General features: G+C 53.3%; 2 protein-coding genes and 2 long non-coding RNA genes across 12 annotated transcripts in view; 2 read left to right on the forward strand and 2 right to left on the reverse strand.

Moving 5' to 3' along the window:
- Positions 1-97: 97 nt before the first annotated feature.
- On the reverse strand, positions 98-10,983 carry CUEDC2 (CUE domain containing 2). Of its 3 annotated transcripts, none has more exon segments than NM_001257660.1 (9): positions 98-421; positions 507-567; positions 653-714; positions 851-1,033; positions 1,119-1,255; positions 1,367-1,428; positions 1,517-1,660; positions 1,983-2,066; positions 10,854-10,983. In NM_001257660.1, coding segments are annotated over 8 exon segments (870 nt in total). In that variant the 5' UTR covers positions 2,057-2,066; positions 10,854-10,983; the 3' UTR covers positions 98-274.
- LOC144331319 (uncharacterized) lies at positions 8,474-10,916 on the forward strand. Its single transcript, XR_013398371.1, has 2 exons — positions 8,474-8,777; positions 9,609-10,916. It is a non-coding gene; the product is annotated as an uncharacterized LOC144331319 (long non-coding RNA).
- Positions 10,984-12,230: 1,247 nt separating the features above from the next.
- Positions 12,231-13,405, reverse strand: LOC144331315 (uncharacterized). The gene is made up of 2 exons (XR_013398366.1): positions 13,268-13,405; positions 12,231-12,387 (listed from the first exon to the last, which is right to left on the reverse strand). It is a non-coding gene; the product is annotated as an uncharacterized LOC144331315 (long non-coding RNA).
- A 1,333-nt stretch (positions 13,406-14,738) lies between these two features.
- The window catches only part of MFSD13A (major facilitator superfamily domain containing 13A), a 40,024-nt gene continuing 39,741 nt past the window's right edge, over positions 14,739-15,021 (forward strand). For 4 of the 7 annotated variants that reach the window (XM_077947433.1, XM_077947440.1, XM_077947436.1 and 1 more), the window contains exon 1: positions 14,739-14,798. The gene's annotated coding sequence lies outside the window, so the exon portion shown is untranslated. The remainder of the gene's footprint in view (positions 14,799-15,021) is intronic. The other 3 variants (XM_077947434.1, XM_077947441.1, XM_077947438.1) reach the window with 1 other exon arrangement.

A 15,021-nucleotide genomic window follows, 5' to 3' on the forward strand; every position in this document is an offset into this window, starting at 1 on the left:
CCCTGTTGAAGATAGGGGATTCGAAGTTGGGGAGGAAAAGTCAGACAGGCATAGTATCCCAGTCTTGAGGCAGAAATGACCAGAATGCACTCACACCTTCCTTGGGCCACCTTTACTGTGCCCATGGAGGCAGCTCCGAGAGTAGGTTAACACTATGGAGCAAAGAAATAGAGAAGGGGGACAGGAGTTAAGGGGCCCCTGTGTAGGGGTATAGGGCTCCTGCATCCCTCTGGGATCTGAGCCTAAAAGGCTCGGGCAGAGTCCAGCGAGTGCCTCAATGGAAGCGGTACTTTCTGGCCGGCTTGAGGTTGATGTATGTGGCTTTCATCTCCTCGGCCTCAGGGTTCCGCACGTCTTTGAATCGCTCCCCTTTGGTGCTCACTACCTGGTTGTCGATGTATCGGATCAGCTTCTTGGGGGCCTGTTAGGCAATCAGGCAGTGAGTGGCAGAAGCCAGGAGCCAGTCCCACCCATTCCACATCCCCAGCAACCCTTAACTCTCTCACCTCCTTGGGAGCCATGGGCCGGTGAATCTTCTGATCCTCTGCGCTATCCACCATCATATACCTGTCAAAAACTGGCTGGGTGAAGCTCCTGTCACCCTGGGAAGACCCTCTAGGGCCCAGCCCAGCCCAGGCCAGCTCAGACTCACTTCTGCAGGATGAAGGACTTCAGCTCATCCTTTTGGGGGCCTCTGAGGCGTCTGGGCAGGTCCTGCAGAGAGGGGAGGCCTGGTCTAGGCCCAAGGGCACCAGCAGGGGAAACAGATGGGGATAGGCAAGGGTTGGGGCTTAACTCCAAGGTGGAATGTAGCTGAGGCTACATGGTAGAGGGTGCTGGGAGAAGATACCTGGTTGGGGCCCTCCCAGGCTGCAGGCCCCTCTTCCTTCCCCTCTACCAGCATCTGCACAGCTTCTTCCAAGTCCCCCCGAGCTTTGGCCAGCACCCACTGGGCCTGCTCCACTGAACAGGTAGGGAACACCTCCAGGAGTACATCCACCCCTGGCAGAAGCTCCTCCTCAGCTCCAGTTGCCTAAGGGTACAAACATTAACAAGAGGCAATACTCCCCCCTTTCCAGCCCCCTGGGTCCCTCATCAGTACCCTTCTCTACCAGTACCTCATCTTGGGTGTCCGCAGCAGCAGCAGCAGCAGCAGCAGACCTACTCTCTTCTTTGAGCATTTCGGGCCGCTGCAGGGGCTCTGGGGAGATGGGCACCTGACCTTGGACATCAGAGCTCTGTGGTTGTAGGTTCTCTTAAATAGGCAAAGAGAACATCAGGTTTGCCAAGGCTCTGGGGAGCAGGGAGTTGGGGGGAGGGGTAGTGGGGTTATGAATCACCCAGGTGCCTAGAGCTCCAGACTCACCTTTGTTCCTGGCATCGCTCAGCTGCCCTGAGAGCTTCTGCATCATGTCCCCTATTGTGCCCCTGAAAAGATGAGGGTGGTGAGAGGTTGACCCTGCCCACCCCATAATCAGCCAGCCCCTTCCTCCTCCTGGCCCCAGCCAAAACCTACCTGGGGATGTGGGCGAAGCCAGGCACATAGGCCTCCATCATCTCAGTGAAGGCCTCCATATCGAAGTTCTCCTCTGATGGGCCCGAGGGGCCCAGGTCCTCCAGGACCCCAAGCACATAGGAGAAGATGACCTCATCCAAGCCACTGCAGGAAGGGAACAGGACAAGCCCTGGGTAGGATACTGGATGCCTCCAGCACCCCCACCTGTCCTGAGACTCCAGCCCTCAGCTTCATGAGGTCTATAAGCTAGACCTTCATCCTTGAGGCCAGAGAGTATAACCCCCTCCCTCAGAGCTATGGTTTCCCATCTGCCCAACAAAGGTGACAGGGACAGGATGAGAAGTAAGGCCTTCAGCAAATCCTAATCAGCCCTCCTGCCATCTTTCCATTGGCCAGGACCTATAGTACTGCCTGGCAGCTCCAGCTCTGGGCACTGACATGAACCTTCTCGGGGAGCCGTCTCTACCTGAGGTCGGCCTCCGGGAGGTGCGTCTGGACAAAGGCAAGGAGCGCTGCACTGACGATCCTCTCCAGCTCCATGCTCTCTCTTCTGAAGGGACACAGACAGACAGGATGGCCAGGCCCTCTTCTGCCTTCCCCTACCCACTGGGCCCGGGGGCAGTGGCTCCTCCCTCCAGGCCTGCCATAGAGCCATCTGTTGATGCTGCCCTCTATTTCCCGAAGCAGAACCATGCCCCCTCCTCCGCCCATCTCACCTCCTCCAGCCTGAGACAGGACAGGGCACTGTGTCTGGAGACAGCCTCTAGAGGAGGTGCCCCCCACCTCTCCCCATCCCCCTACCCTATTCCCCAGCATCAGTCCCAGACCTTCTGGCAAGGTCTTGGGGTCACATGCCTCCTGGCTCAGGAATCCCATCACTGAGGGAGCCCCTTGGCTCCCAAGTCCAACCACAAGGGGCCCCATTGTCCAGCCCCTCAAGGAGCAGCCTCAGGACCAAGCACAGCCCTTCTCCCACCCAGAACAGGCCACCCACCCTCTGCACAAAGGGGCTTTTCTGGCTCTGGGGCCCAGATAGAAGGGGAAGCCTTTCATGGATTCTCTCCTCTCACCCAGTCCCTGCCCTTCCCGCAGCTTGGGGCTATCTGCAGAGCACTTTCCATCCTCCTCCCCAAGGCCTGTGGAGCCCACAGATCTGGCCCTTTCCCAACTCTCCAGCCTCCCCAGTCCCTCCTCGCTGGCTCGCTCCCGCCCCACCTTGCTGTCCCTCAGACTTGCTGAGCTTCCTTCTGTTTGTGTCCTGCAGGACCTCCATGGCTTGTCCAGTCACTCCTCAGGGCTCCGCTCAAATGTCACCTCCTCAGAGAGCCCTTCCCTGTCTAACCTACGGCAAATAAGTCTTCTCCATGCCCCTTAACCCTACATAGCACTTACTACCGTTAACATTATTTTGTGCTTATTTGCCTATTGTCTGTCTGCCCCCATAAAATGGAAGCTCCAAAGCAAGGTGGGGACGAGGGGGACACTCTGTCTTATTCATGAGTGTAACCCTACCACCTAGTCAAATGCCCACACTGGCTAGGTGCTGAATACATAACTTGTTGACATGCTCCATTCCCATCTACATGATTTTGACTCCCAAAAGTCTGTTTGGGAGTCAGGAGCATGTGGGTGGTAATGAATGGCTCCAGACCCATAGGTCCAAATGGCAGCTGATCGTCTCACTCAGAAAGTTCAGAGGCACCACCACTTCCACACACCTCACACTCATGATAGACTATCAATCTGCACACATCCCCCCTCCAAACACACATCTGCTTCATCAGCTGATACCACTCAGCTGCCAAAGCTGAAACCTGGGGATTACCCTTGATTTTGCCTTCTTTCACCCTACCAGTCAATCACCAAGTCTGTCAATTCTACTTCCTTCTTTCCTTCTCCGCATGCTATCCACTTCTCCCTATCTTGAGTCTGGCGTCTGCTCCAAAATCTCCACCAAAATTTTTTCTTTTTCTTTTTCTTTTTTGAGACAGGGTCTGGCTCTGTCACCCAGGCTGGAGTACAGTGGCATGATCTCGGCTCACTGCAACCTCCATCTCCCCGGCTCAAGCCATCCTCCTGCCTTAGCTTCCGGAGTAGCTGGGACTACAGGGGTACACCACCTACTATTTTTTGTTGTTGTTGTTTGTTTTAGTAGAGATGCAGTTTTGCCATGTTTTGAGTCCAGGGTTCAAGACCCAGGCTGGTCTCGATCTCCTGGACTTAAAGTCCAGCCTTGGCCTCCCAAAGTGCTGGGATTATAGCCATGAGTCACTCCGTGCCCGGCCTCAAAATTTAGACTGAGGTTGTCAGTTACTTTTTCCAGGTTTTGGTCTAATTAGGTTGAACCATATGAGCTTACCAATTTTGTCTGGTTTTGATCTACAAAAAAAGAGGGGGCAATTTCTCATGGTTTCACCTATTTGCCCTTTCAGCAGCTCCAACTTTGGTTTCTGAGACACCATTCTTTCCTGGTTTCCTTCTACCTCTCTGGCCATTTCGTGGAAGGCCCTTTCTCTGTCCCCTTCTCTGCTGCCCTCTAAATGTGGGAGTTCCTCACATGCAAAGCTGCCGCTTCTTCTCACTGCAGCACTCTTTCTCTCTGGAAGATCTCATCTGGGCCCACATCTTTAAGTACCAATGCCATGTCATCAATTCCCAAATGTCCAGTCCTCTAGTCCAGTCTCCTCTTCTCCTCTGAGCCACAGGCTTGGACATCTACCTCCCTAACACTGCCACATGTGTTTTACAGGCATCTCACACTTAGCGTGTCCCAGACGTTCTCTCAAATGCTTTACTCCTCCAAGGCCATCCTCAGTAAATGCATGTCCAGGCACTGGGCTGTTCCTGCCACAAATATGGGAATTATCCTTGACATCATCCTACCCCTTGCTTTCCCTCATCCAATCAGTCACCAAGCCCTCATCATTATCTCTTGCCACATCTATTTCTCTCCATCTCTACTCCCACTCTTCTCCATTTCTTGCCTGCAAGGGCTTCCTAACCCTTCTCCCCACTCCATCTTTCCCCCAACAACCTATTCTCCACACCACAGCTGTGTGATCTTTACAAAAAAAATCATATTTTTCCGGCTTAAAATCTATCAATGCCTTCCTGCTACCCTTCAGGGAAGTCCAGAATCTTTTCATGGCTTTCCACTGCAGGCCTTACCTTGTCTGTATCTCTCTCCAGCTTCACCATGCATCGTATCTTTCTGGATCATTTCCCTCCCTCCACCCTGGCTTTTTTTTTTTTTTTTTTGAGACAGAGTCTCGCTCTGTCGCCCAGGCTGGAGTGCAGTGGTGCAATCTTGGCTCACTGCAAGTTTCGCCTCCCGGGTTCACGCCATTCTCCTGCCTCAGCCTCCCGAGTAGCTGGGACTACAGGCGCCCGACACCACGCCCGGCTAACTTTTGGATTTTTAGTAGAGACGGGGTTTCACCATGTTAGTCAGGATGGTCTCGATCTTCTGACCTTGTGATCCACCCGCCTCGGCCTCCCAAAGTGCTGGGATTACAGGTGTGAGCCACCGCGCCAGGCCGCTTTTTTTGTTTGTTTGTTTGTCTTGTTTTGTTTTTGAGACAATGCCTCACCCTGTCGCCCAGGCTGGAGTGCAGTAGCGCCATCTTGGCTCACTGTAACCTCTACCGCCTGGGTTCAAGAGATTCTCCTGCCTCAGCCTCCCGAGTAACTGGGATTACAGACATGTGCCACCACACCTGGCTAATTTTTTAGCCAGGTATTTCTAGTATTTCTAGTAGAGACAGTGTTTCACCATGTTGGCCAGGTAGGTCTCAAACTCCTGACCTGAGGTGATCCACCCGCCTTGGCCTCTCAAAGTGTTGGGATTACAGGTGTGACAAAGCACCTGGCCCCACCCTGGCTTTCTTTCAGTTTGCCTCAAGCTCTTTCATGGCAAGGTAGTGTGCCTTCTGAGCCTTCTGCCCCATAATCTGAGCGAGACGATGAGCTGCCAATTGGACCTATGGGTCTGGAGCCATTCATTACCACCCACACGCTCCTGACTCCCAAACAGACTTTTGGGAGTCAAAAGGATGTAGATGGGAATGGAACATGTCAACAAGTATGTATGGAGCACCTATCCAGTGCGCGCATTTTTCTAGGTGCTAGGGCTACACAAACTATTTCTTCTGCCTGGGTATCCTTCTGCCTCCACCTCTTCACTTGTTGTCACTCTGTCTGATCTTTTGGGTCTCATTTCAAAATTTCCTTCCTTGGCTGGACACGGTACCTCACACCTGTAATTCCAGCACTTTGGGAGGCTGAGGCAGGAGGATCGTTTGAGCTCAGGAGTTTAAGACCAGCCTGGGCAACATAGCAAGACTCCATCTCTCTTTTTGGGGAAAAATATTTTTAGGCTGGGCACAGTGGCTCATGCCTCTAATCCCAGCACTTTGCGAGGCCAAGTGGGTCAGATCATGAGGTCAGGAGATCAAGACCATCTTGGCTAACACGGTGAAACCCCGTCTCTACTAAAAATACAAAAATTAGCCAGGGGTGGTGGCATGCACCTATAGTCCCAGCTACTCGGGAGGCTGAGGCAGGAGAATGGGGTGAACCTGGGGGGCGAAGGTTGCAGTGAGCCGAGATGGCGCCACTGCACTCCAGCCTGGACAACAGAGCAAGACTTCGTCCCCCAACACCCCCCCAAAAAAAAAATGAAACTTTTTTTTTTTTTTTTTTTTGAGACAGAGTCTCCCTCTGTTACCCAGGCTGGAGTGCAGTGGCCGGATCTTAGCTCACTGCAAGCTCCGCCTCCCGGGTTCACGCCATTCTCCTGCCTCAGCCTCCCGAGTAGCTGGGACTACAGGTGCCCGCCACCGCGCCCGGCTAGTTTTTTTTTTTGTATTTTTTTAGTAGAGACGGGGTTTCACCGTGTTAGCCAGGATAGTCTCGATCTCCTGACCTCGTGATCCACCCGCCTCGGCCTCCCAAAGTGCTGGGATTACAGGCTTGAGCCACCGCGCCCAGCCTTTAAGAAAAATATTTTTAAATAAAAATAATTCCCTTCCGGCCGGGCGCGGTGGCTCAAGCCTGTAATCCCAGCACTTTGGGAGGCCGAGACGGGCGGATCACGAGGTCAGGAGATCGAGACCATCCTGGCTAACACGGTGAAACCCCGTCTCTACTAAAAATACAAAAAAAAAAAACTAGCCGGGCGTAGTGGCGGGCGCCTGTAGTCCCAGCTACTTGGGAGGCTGAGGCAGGAGAATGGCGTGAACCCGGGAGGCGGAGCTTGCAGGAAGGCGGAGCTTGCAGTGAGCCGAGATCCGGCCACTGCACTCCAGCCTGGGAGACACAGCGAGACTCCGTCTCAAAAAATAAAAATAAAAATAAAAATAAGAATTCCCTTCCTCGGCCGGGCGCGGTGGCTCAAGCCTGTAATCCCAGCACTTTGGGAGGCCGAGACGGGCGGATCACGAGGTCAGGAGATCGAGACCATCCTGGCTAATAAGGTGAAACCCCGTCTCTACTAAAAAATACAAAAAACTAGCCGGGCGAGGTGGCGGCGCCTGTAGTCCCAGCTACTCGGGAGGCTGAGGCAGGAGAATGGCATGAACCCGGGAGGCGGAGCTTGCAGTGAGCTGAGGTCCGGCCACTGCACTCCAGCCTGGGCGACAGAGCGAGACTCCGTCTCAAAAAAAAAAAAAAAAAAATTCCCTTCCTCAAGGGACACTACCCCTGACCTAGAACTGGTTTGGTCCCTGCCATATTACACTCTCTATGCAGGCTATGTTTTCTGACTAGCAGCACCTTTCACAGCCATAACTATTATTTGGACAACGTTTAATGTTTCTTCCAGTTGTCTCATGAAGCAGGGACTACACACTGGGCTGACATTCACCAATGTATACTCAGCATCTCTCATGAAGTGAGCACTCAATAAACAGTTACACCTCAATTTACCTATGAAGAAATGAAGTTCAGTGTGTTTAATGACTTGCCCAGAGTCACCTGGCTTGACTGCAGTAGACAGATTTAAATCCAGGTCACCTAGTTCAGCATCTATTCTAGGGGCTACTCTGGGGAAGGGAGGATATCAAGACTTTCAAGTTGGGACAGGGCTATCTTCTATGCTCACAGTTGCCTGGTCCCCTGAGTGGTAACAGAGTTGCTCATAGCACAGGGGTTACTTTGGAAAGCAGGACTCCCAGCCTACAAGGGGGATGCATGCCACCTGCTCCAGAGCCCTCATGGGCCCTGAGGAAGAGCAGAATGGCTCAGCCCAGGCATACTAGATCCCATCATGCAGCTCCCTCAGGGTAGAGCCACCTCAAGGGACCTACCTCCTCGACCTGGGTTACATCACCCTTGAATCCTGGGCTGTCAGTTGCATGGTAGCCTCTGCTGGGACAAAGGCCCATGGCTGCTGCATGAAAGCCCAGTTTCTTTCTTTTTTTTTTTTCTGAGATGGAGTCTTTCTCTGTCACCCAGGCTGGAGTGCAATGGCGCGATCTCAGGTTCATGCCATTCTCCTGCCTTAGCCTCCCGAGTAGCTGGGACTACAGGCGCCAGCTAATTTTTTGTATTTTTAGTAGAGATGGGGTTTCACTGTGTTAGCCAGGATGGTCTCGATCTCCTGACCTTGTGATCTGCCCGCCTCTGCCTCCCAAAGTGCTGGGATTACAGGCATGAGCCACCGCGCCCGGCTTCATTTTTTTTTTTTTGAGACGCAGTTTCGCTCTTGTTGCCCAGGCTGGAGTACAATGGTGTGAACCTGGGAGGTTCAAGCAATTCTCCTGCCTCAGCCTCCTGAGTAGCTGGGATTACAGGCGCCCACCACAAGGCCCAGCTAATTTTTTGTATTTTTAGTAGAGATGGGTTTTCACCATGTTGGTCAGGCTGGTCTTGAACTCCTGACCTCAGGTGATCTTCCCACCTCAGCCTCCAAAAGTGCTGGGATTACAGGCGTGAGCTACCACACCCAGCTGAAAGCCCAGTTTCTTTTTTTTCTTTCCTTTTTTTTTTTTTTTTTTTTTTGAGACAGAGAGGTTCACTCTTGTTGCCCAGACTAGAGTGCAATGGCGTGATCTCTGCTCACCGCAACCTACGCCTCCTGGGTTCAAGTGATTTTCCTGCCTCAGCCTCCTGAGTAGCTGGGATTACTGGCATGCACCACCATGCTTGGCTAATTTTGTATTTTGAATAGAGACGGGGTTTCTCCATGTTGGTCAGGCTGGTCTCAAACTCCCGACCTCCGGTGATCTGCCCGCCTCGGCCTCCCAAAGTGCTGGGATTACAGGTGTGAGCCACGAGGCCTGGCCTGAAAGCCCAGTTTCTAGGGAAGAAGCTTCTCAGGGATGTGTCTCATGCTTCTGGGTTTTTAGCCAAGGCCTGGGGGCCAGGGAATTTTTAGGAAACTCTTCCCTGTCTCCAAATAAAAAGACTTGCTCCCCTAAGCTTTTCTCTAGTTTGTCTTCCAAGGGAACATCCTCCCTCCCTCCTCCTGTTCTTGGTCCACCCAAACTTCACCCAGGCTTCTAAGCTCTTTTACCCTTCCCCATTCCTGCTAGCCTTCCTCAGCACATCCTTCCTACTCAGGGGCTCCTATAATACTTCTCCCAGCATAGCCCCTGCGTTGGGGAAGACCTGGTCTAGGAAAACCTGCCAGACTGGTTTCCTAATTAGCACCTAAGCAGCCAGCCTTCTCCAGGGTAAGAACATGATTTCCATGAGACATTTCAAATTCCAGATGTAGCCCACAGAACCCCATTACTTCTAGGGGGCCCCAAATTAGGGATCATAGGTTGATGGTGTCTACTAAATGTGACTGTCATCCTGTCATGAGTCCTGCCTAAATGCCTCTGATGATGGTAATATTAGCATTTATTGCCTCTGCTTACTAGGCATTGTCCTAAGCACTTTTACATGTATTAACTTACCTAATCCTTACAATAACTCTAAACGTAGATATGTTTTATTTTATTTGTTTGTTTTGTTTATTTATTTGAGACGGAGTCTCGCTCTGCCATCCAGGCTGGAGTGCAGTGGCGTGATCTCGTCTCACTGCAACCTCCACCTCCCTGGTTAAGCAATGCCCCTGCCTCAGCCTCCCGAGTAGCTGGGATTACAGTCGCATGCCACCATGCCTGGCTAATTTTTTTGGTATTCTTTAGTAGAGACGGGGTTTCACCATGTTGGCCAGACTGCTCTCGACCCCCTGACCTCAGGCAATCCGCCCACCTCGGCCTCCCAAAGTGCTGGGATTACAGGCATGAGCCACCGCGCCTGGCAGTATTATCCCCATTTTACCCGAAAGAAAATGAAGGCACTGTGAGGTTAAGTAACTTGCCCAAGGTCACAGGGCAAGTTAATGGCAGATTTACACCCAGGCTGTCTGGCTGCAGAACCCTCACTGTTAACCACCGCACTACCTCATCTCTCACGATGCAAACTGTGTGGCCCCATCCTATATTCGGAACCTCCTCTCCTGCCTCGCTGGCTATATTGCTTATTTCAGAATCTTTGCTCACACCATTCTCCCAGCTCAGAGCATCTTTGCCTCTGCCTCTCCAAATCTCATTCTGCAGGACTCACTTCCTTTCTGCAGCCAACCCTAACTGCCCCATCTTCACTGCTCCCAGCTGTCCTGGGAGCTTCCCAAGAGAAGCACAGGCCTGGACCCTCCAGATGCTAGGTAGAGACACTGTGGACAAATTTAAGTGAGACTGGGGTAAGAAGTACTATGGTACTCCCTTGGGGTGGGGAGGTGCTTAAAGTGGAGGGAGAGCAGGCCATGTGGGAGGAGGAATCCTGGGAGCTAGTGTGAAAGGAGTCCTAGCGAACTTCTCAGGGAGGCACCAAGGGGTCTAGCATGGAGGTCTTCAATGCTTCTCCCAGCCCCTGTGAAGCCCGGTTCTTGAGGCCCTGGACCCATAACGCAGGCCCCAAAGGATATAATTGTCCCCTGATTCCCAAGTCAGACCTTAGAGGCATCAAGGACATTGAGGAGAACAAGGGATCCCTACATCCAAAGTCAGGCGGGAACACAAACAGGGAGGGCGAGCACAGGAAGTGGGACCGCGATGACGGACGACCCCTGAAGCAGCAGCTCCCTAAACCCGCTAGCGGGACACCCGTAAGCGTCCAGAATAGTGCGCCCGAGGGCACGGGGATGCGGCTGTGGCCTTGCAGGACACATGACGAGGCAGGCCTGAGGTAACTGGTTGTTCCTTGATACAGGCCACGGCGAGAATCAGAGATGGGGGTCCGGTGGGCCCCGGGGGGGTACCGTGGGGGAACACACTGGACGGGTACCCTGGGTCAGCGCTCTCCGCGACTCTCCTAGCCCTGGGCCGGGGGCCGGAGGGGAAATCACCTGCTCCGTCGGGCGCCGCCGGCGACTTGTCCCGCGCGGTGCAGCTCTCATCCCCCAGCCCCACCAACGAGATCAAAGGCGGGGCCCAGAGCGGTTCCCTTCCAGAGGCGCCGTGGCGGCCATGTTTGAGAAGGGCATATTGCCCACAACAGGGCGGAGCTTCTGCTCATTCTCAAGCGTCCCAGGGCTATCGACGGGCTCCCGCGGCGGCCAGTTTTGTTGCGCGTAGGGAGGCGTTAGAAGTGAAGGTCTTGAGAGGGGGTGGAGTTGAAGTGGGTAGGACTGCATCCCCGCCTTGTTCCTTCTCATCCATCAGAGACCTTTCTCTTTCTTTCTCTTTCTCCTCTCTCTCTCCCTTCCTTCTTTTTCTTCTTCTTTCTTCTTTCTTTCTTTCTTTTTTTTTTTTTTTTTTTTTTTTAGACGGAGTCTCGCTCTGTCGCCCAGGCTGGAGTGCAGTGGCGCAATCTCGGCTCACTGCAAGCTCCGCCTCCCGGGTTCACGCCATTCTCTGGCCTCAGCCTCCCGAGTAGCTGGGACTACAGGCGCCCGCCACTGCACCCGGCTAATTTTTTCTATTTTTAGTAGAGACGGGGTTTCACCATGGTCTCGATCTCCTGACCTTGTGATCCGCCCGCCTCGGCCTTCCAAAGTGCTGGGATTACAGGCGTGAGCCACCGCGCCCGGCCCTTCTTTCTTTCTTCTTCTTTTTCTTTCTTCTTTCTTCTTTCCTCTTTCTTTTTCTTTTTTTTTTTTTTTTTTTTTTTTTTTTGAGGCGGAGTCTCGCTCTGTCGCCCAGGCTGGAGTGCAGTGGCCGGATCTCAGCTCACTGCAAGCTCCGCCTCCCGGGTTCCCGCCATTCTCCTGCCTCAGCCTCCCGAGTAGCTGGGACTACAGGCGCCCGCCACCTCGCCCGGCTACTTTTTTGTATTTTTTAGTAGAGATGGGGTTTCACCATGTTAGCCAGGATGGTCTCGATCTCCTGACCTCGTGATTCGCCCGCCTCGGCCTCCCAAAGTGCTGGGATTACAGGCGTGAGCCACCGCGCCCGGCCTCCTCTTTCTTTTTCTTTCTCCTTTCTTCTTTCCTTCTTCTTTCTTCTTCTTCTTCTTTCTTCTTTCTTCTTTCTTCTTTCCCCTTTCTTCTTCTTTCTCCTTTCTTCTTTCTTCTTCGGAGGGAGCCTCGCACTGTCGCCCGGGCTGGAGTGCAGTGGTGGGATCTCGGCTCACTGTAACCTCCGCCTCCCAGGTTCAAGAGATTCTCCTGCCTCAGCCTCCCTAGTAGCTGGGATTACAGCCAGGCTGGTCTCGAACTCCTGACCTTGTGATTCGCCTGCCTCGCCCTCCCAAAGTGCTGAGGATTACAGGCATGAGCCACCCTGCCTGGCCTCTTTTCTTTTTTTCTTTGTTTTCCTTTCTTTCCTTCTCTTTCCTTTCCTTCCTTCCTTCTCGTTCTTTTTTTTTTTTCTTGCTGTTACAGCCCCGGGCTGGAGTGCAGGTTCACGAGCGCGAACATGGCTCATTGCAGCCTCGACCTCCTGGGTTCAAGTGATCCATCTCAGCCTCTGGAGTAGCTGGAACCACAAGAGCATGCCACTACACCCAGCTAATTTTTTTTTTCTTTTTTTTAGAAACGGAGTTTTTGCCACGTGGCCCAGGCAAGTCTCTTAGGTACTGACTTCCCCACCCTGTCTGTACCTTTTGCATTCCCTTAACAGCAGTGTCTCCCCCAGATTGGGGTGGGCTACAGGTCTGGGTCTTCGGAGGGTGGAGTCTGGGATTTTGGACGTGGTCTGGGGGAGGTTGGGTGGTAGCAGGTGCCAGGGTGAGGATCCATCTGAGCCCTGGTCATGGACAGCCTGTAGACCATGCCTATCCCCGGGGCCTTCATCCCGATGTTGGCAGGGCTGCTTGTCTAGAACAGGACAGCTGAACTCCAGGGCCCAACAAGACCTCAGCTTCCTCTTTCTGTTCCTGCTGCCAGAGATTCCCGGTGCTGCCCTGTGGGGAAGCCCCACAGCCCTCCCCTCTTGGGAACCCTGAAATGGGTCACGAGGGGAAGATTCCCATTCAAGGATAAGCTTTCCCATCTCCCATCAGCAGGAATGAGCCCTTTTTAGTGCTAGTTCCCTTGTAGGGTGCTGGGGACCTGGAAGCTGTCCCTGCTCTCAGGGAGCTCACAGTCCAAGAGGGAAGTCCCATCTTTCCTCTCCCCTAGGGATTGAGGCAGTGCCCAGATACTATGCTGCAGTGGCTCAGACCTGTAATTCTAGCACTTTGCAAGTCTGAGGTGGGAGGATCGCTTGAGCCCAGGAATTTGAGACCAGCCTTGAAGACGCGAAACCTTGTCTCTACAAAAAAAAATTTTAAATAAAAAATTATCTGGGCCTGGTCATGCATGCCAGTAGTCCCAGCTACTCCAGAGGCTGAGGTGGGAGGATCATTTGAGCCCCAGAGGTCAAGGCTTCAGTAAGCCGTGATCTGCACTCCAGCCTGAGTGACAAAGCAAGACCCTGTCTCAAAAAAAAAAAAAAAAAAAAAAAAAAGAAGAAGAAGAAGAAGAAACTATGGAGAAAACGGGATGACTGCTTATTGCTTTCTCTTCCACCTCTGGTCCTCACAACAGTCTCTTTCCTCTTCTGGCCTCAGAGACAGCAAGATGCTCGCTGCCTGGGGGAGGTAGCAGGGAAAGGAGGGGCACATTCGACGTCACTTTGCCCATAAAAACACTGCCACTCCAGCCTGGTGATACTAGGGTTAATGAGTTGTGGGGTGACAGCGACTTTGAACTCTGGCCGGGCAGGCCCCTAGGAAGGGGGTGATGGGCAGCCCACAGCCCCAGGCCTCTGCCTGTCCTCCAGAGACCAGCCATCCCTTTCCTCCCCCATCCCCTTTCCTGCTTCCCTCTGTCTGTTGCACAATACTGATGACTCTTCTCTCCCTACCACCCTCCATTCCCGGAACTTTCAAGTTTCCTCAGTAGAGCTGCCCTGAGTTCTGGCCCAAGACCCCTGCAAGCCATCTCTGACTGTGTGCCTTCCCCTCTCCCCTCTCCCCTGTTTGTTGGATGGCAGCTGTGTGTGACCAGGTATCAGAAAGAACTTCCTGAGCTTTCACAGCAGGAGGATGGAAAACACTTCTTAGGGGGAGTCTCTCCTTTCCCAACTCAGACTCTGGGGAGTCCCAGCTCTGTGCAGCAGGAGTCAAGTTCTAGGGGGCCGAGGACACAAGGTGGGCTGAGGAGAGAGACCCCCACAGACACAAGGACACACACATACTGTAAGGTAGGGGCTCCTGGGATCCCTGCCCTGAGGGCTTCTGAAACTGGCTGAACCCTCAGCCCCTGATTTTCTTTCCCCTCAGGTCTCAGTCTCTCCCTCCCCAAAATGGGAACAGATTCCCCACTGCCCTTTGGGTGCTGCTTGAAGCCACACAGAGCTAAAGGAGGCAGAGGGATGCCTCTTGCCCGCCATTCCTTCCAGTGAATTTTGCAGCTGGTGTTTGGGTGCCTGGATCGCCTTAACTGGTGGGAAAAGCTAGAAACCTACGCTGAAGCTTCCCCTAGCACATCATTCCCCATCATCCTGCTTCAAAATGAGAAACTGGACTTGAATTTGGCATAAAGGGCAGATTTTTCAGGCAGAGTAGAGAGAGAACCCAGCGGGCTGGTCTCAAGGGGTGTGAAGAACCCAGTTAGAGACCAAGGTGAGGAAGGGGAGGCTTCAAAGAATGGCGGGGGCGGGGTCCCGCTCTGGCTTGAGGTTAGAAAGGGCTCTCTGGGCAGGGTTCCTGGCCCTCCCACACCTTCCTCCTTTCTCAGAAGAGCCAGCATGAGGCGGGGGCGGGAGGCGGCTGGGGAGGGGGGGGGCGGAGGCCTTATTTAAGGAGCACCGGCTGAGAACATCGTTGCAGATCCAGCCCCAGGAGCCAAAGAGAGGAGATTTCGTGGGTAAGTGGCGGTCCCTTTCTCTGGATTCCAGCAGGGGTGGGGATGGGGTGCCCCTGAGGCGCAGGCTTGGCTTTCCCTCTCTGGGATAGGCAGCAGCTTTGCCATGTGAGTAAGGGGAGCACCCAGCCCTCAGCTGAACTCTCCAGAAAATGAAAATGTGCTTCAGGGAACTCTTTCTCCTCTACTCCTCTATCCCAGGTACTTTAAACCTTTATTCAGGGTT

Source organism: Macaca mulatta, chromosome 9, assembly GCF_049350105.2.
Source record: "Macaca mulatta isolate MMU2019108-1 chromosome 9, T2T-MMU8v2.0, whole genome shotgun sequence".
NCBI lineage: Eukaryota > Metazoa > Chordata > Mammalia > Primates > Cercopithecidae > Macaca > Macaca mulatta.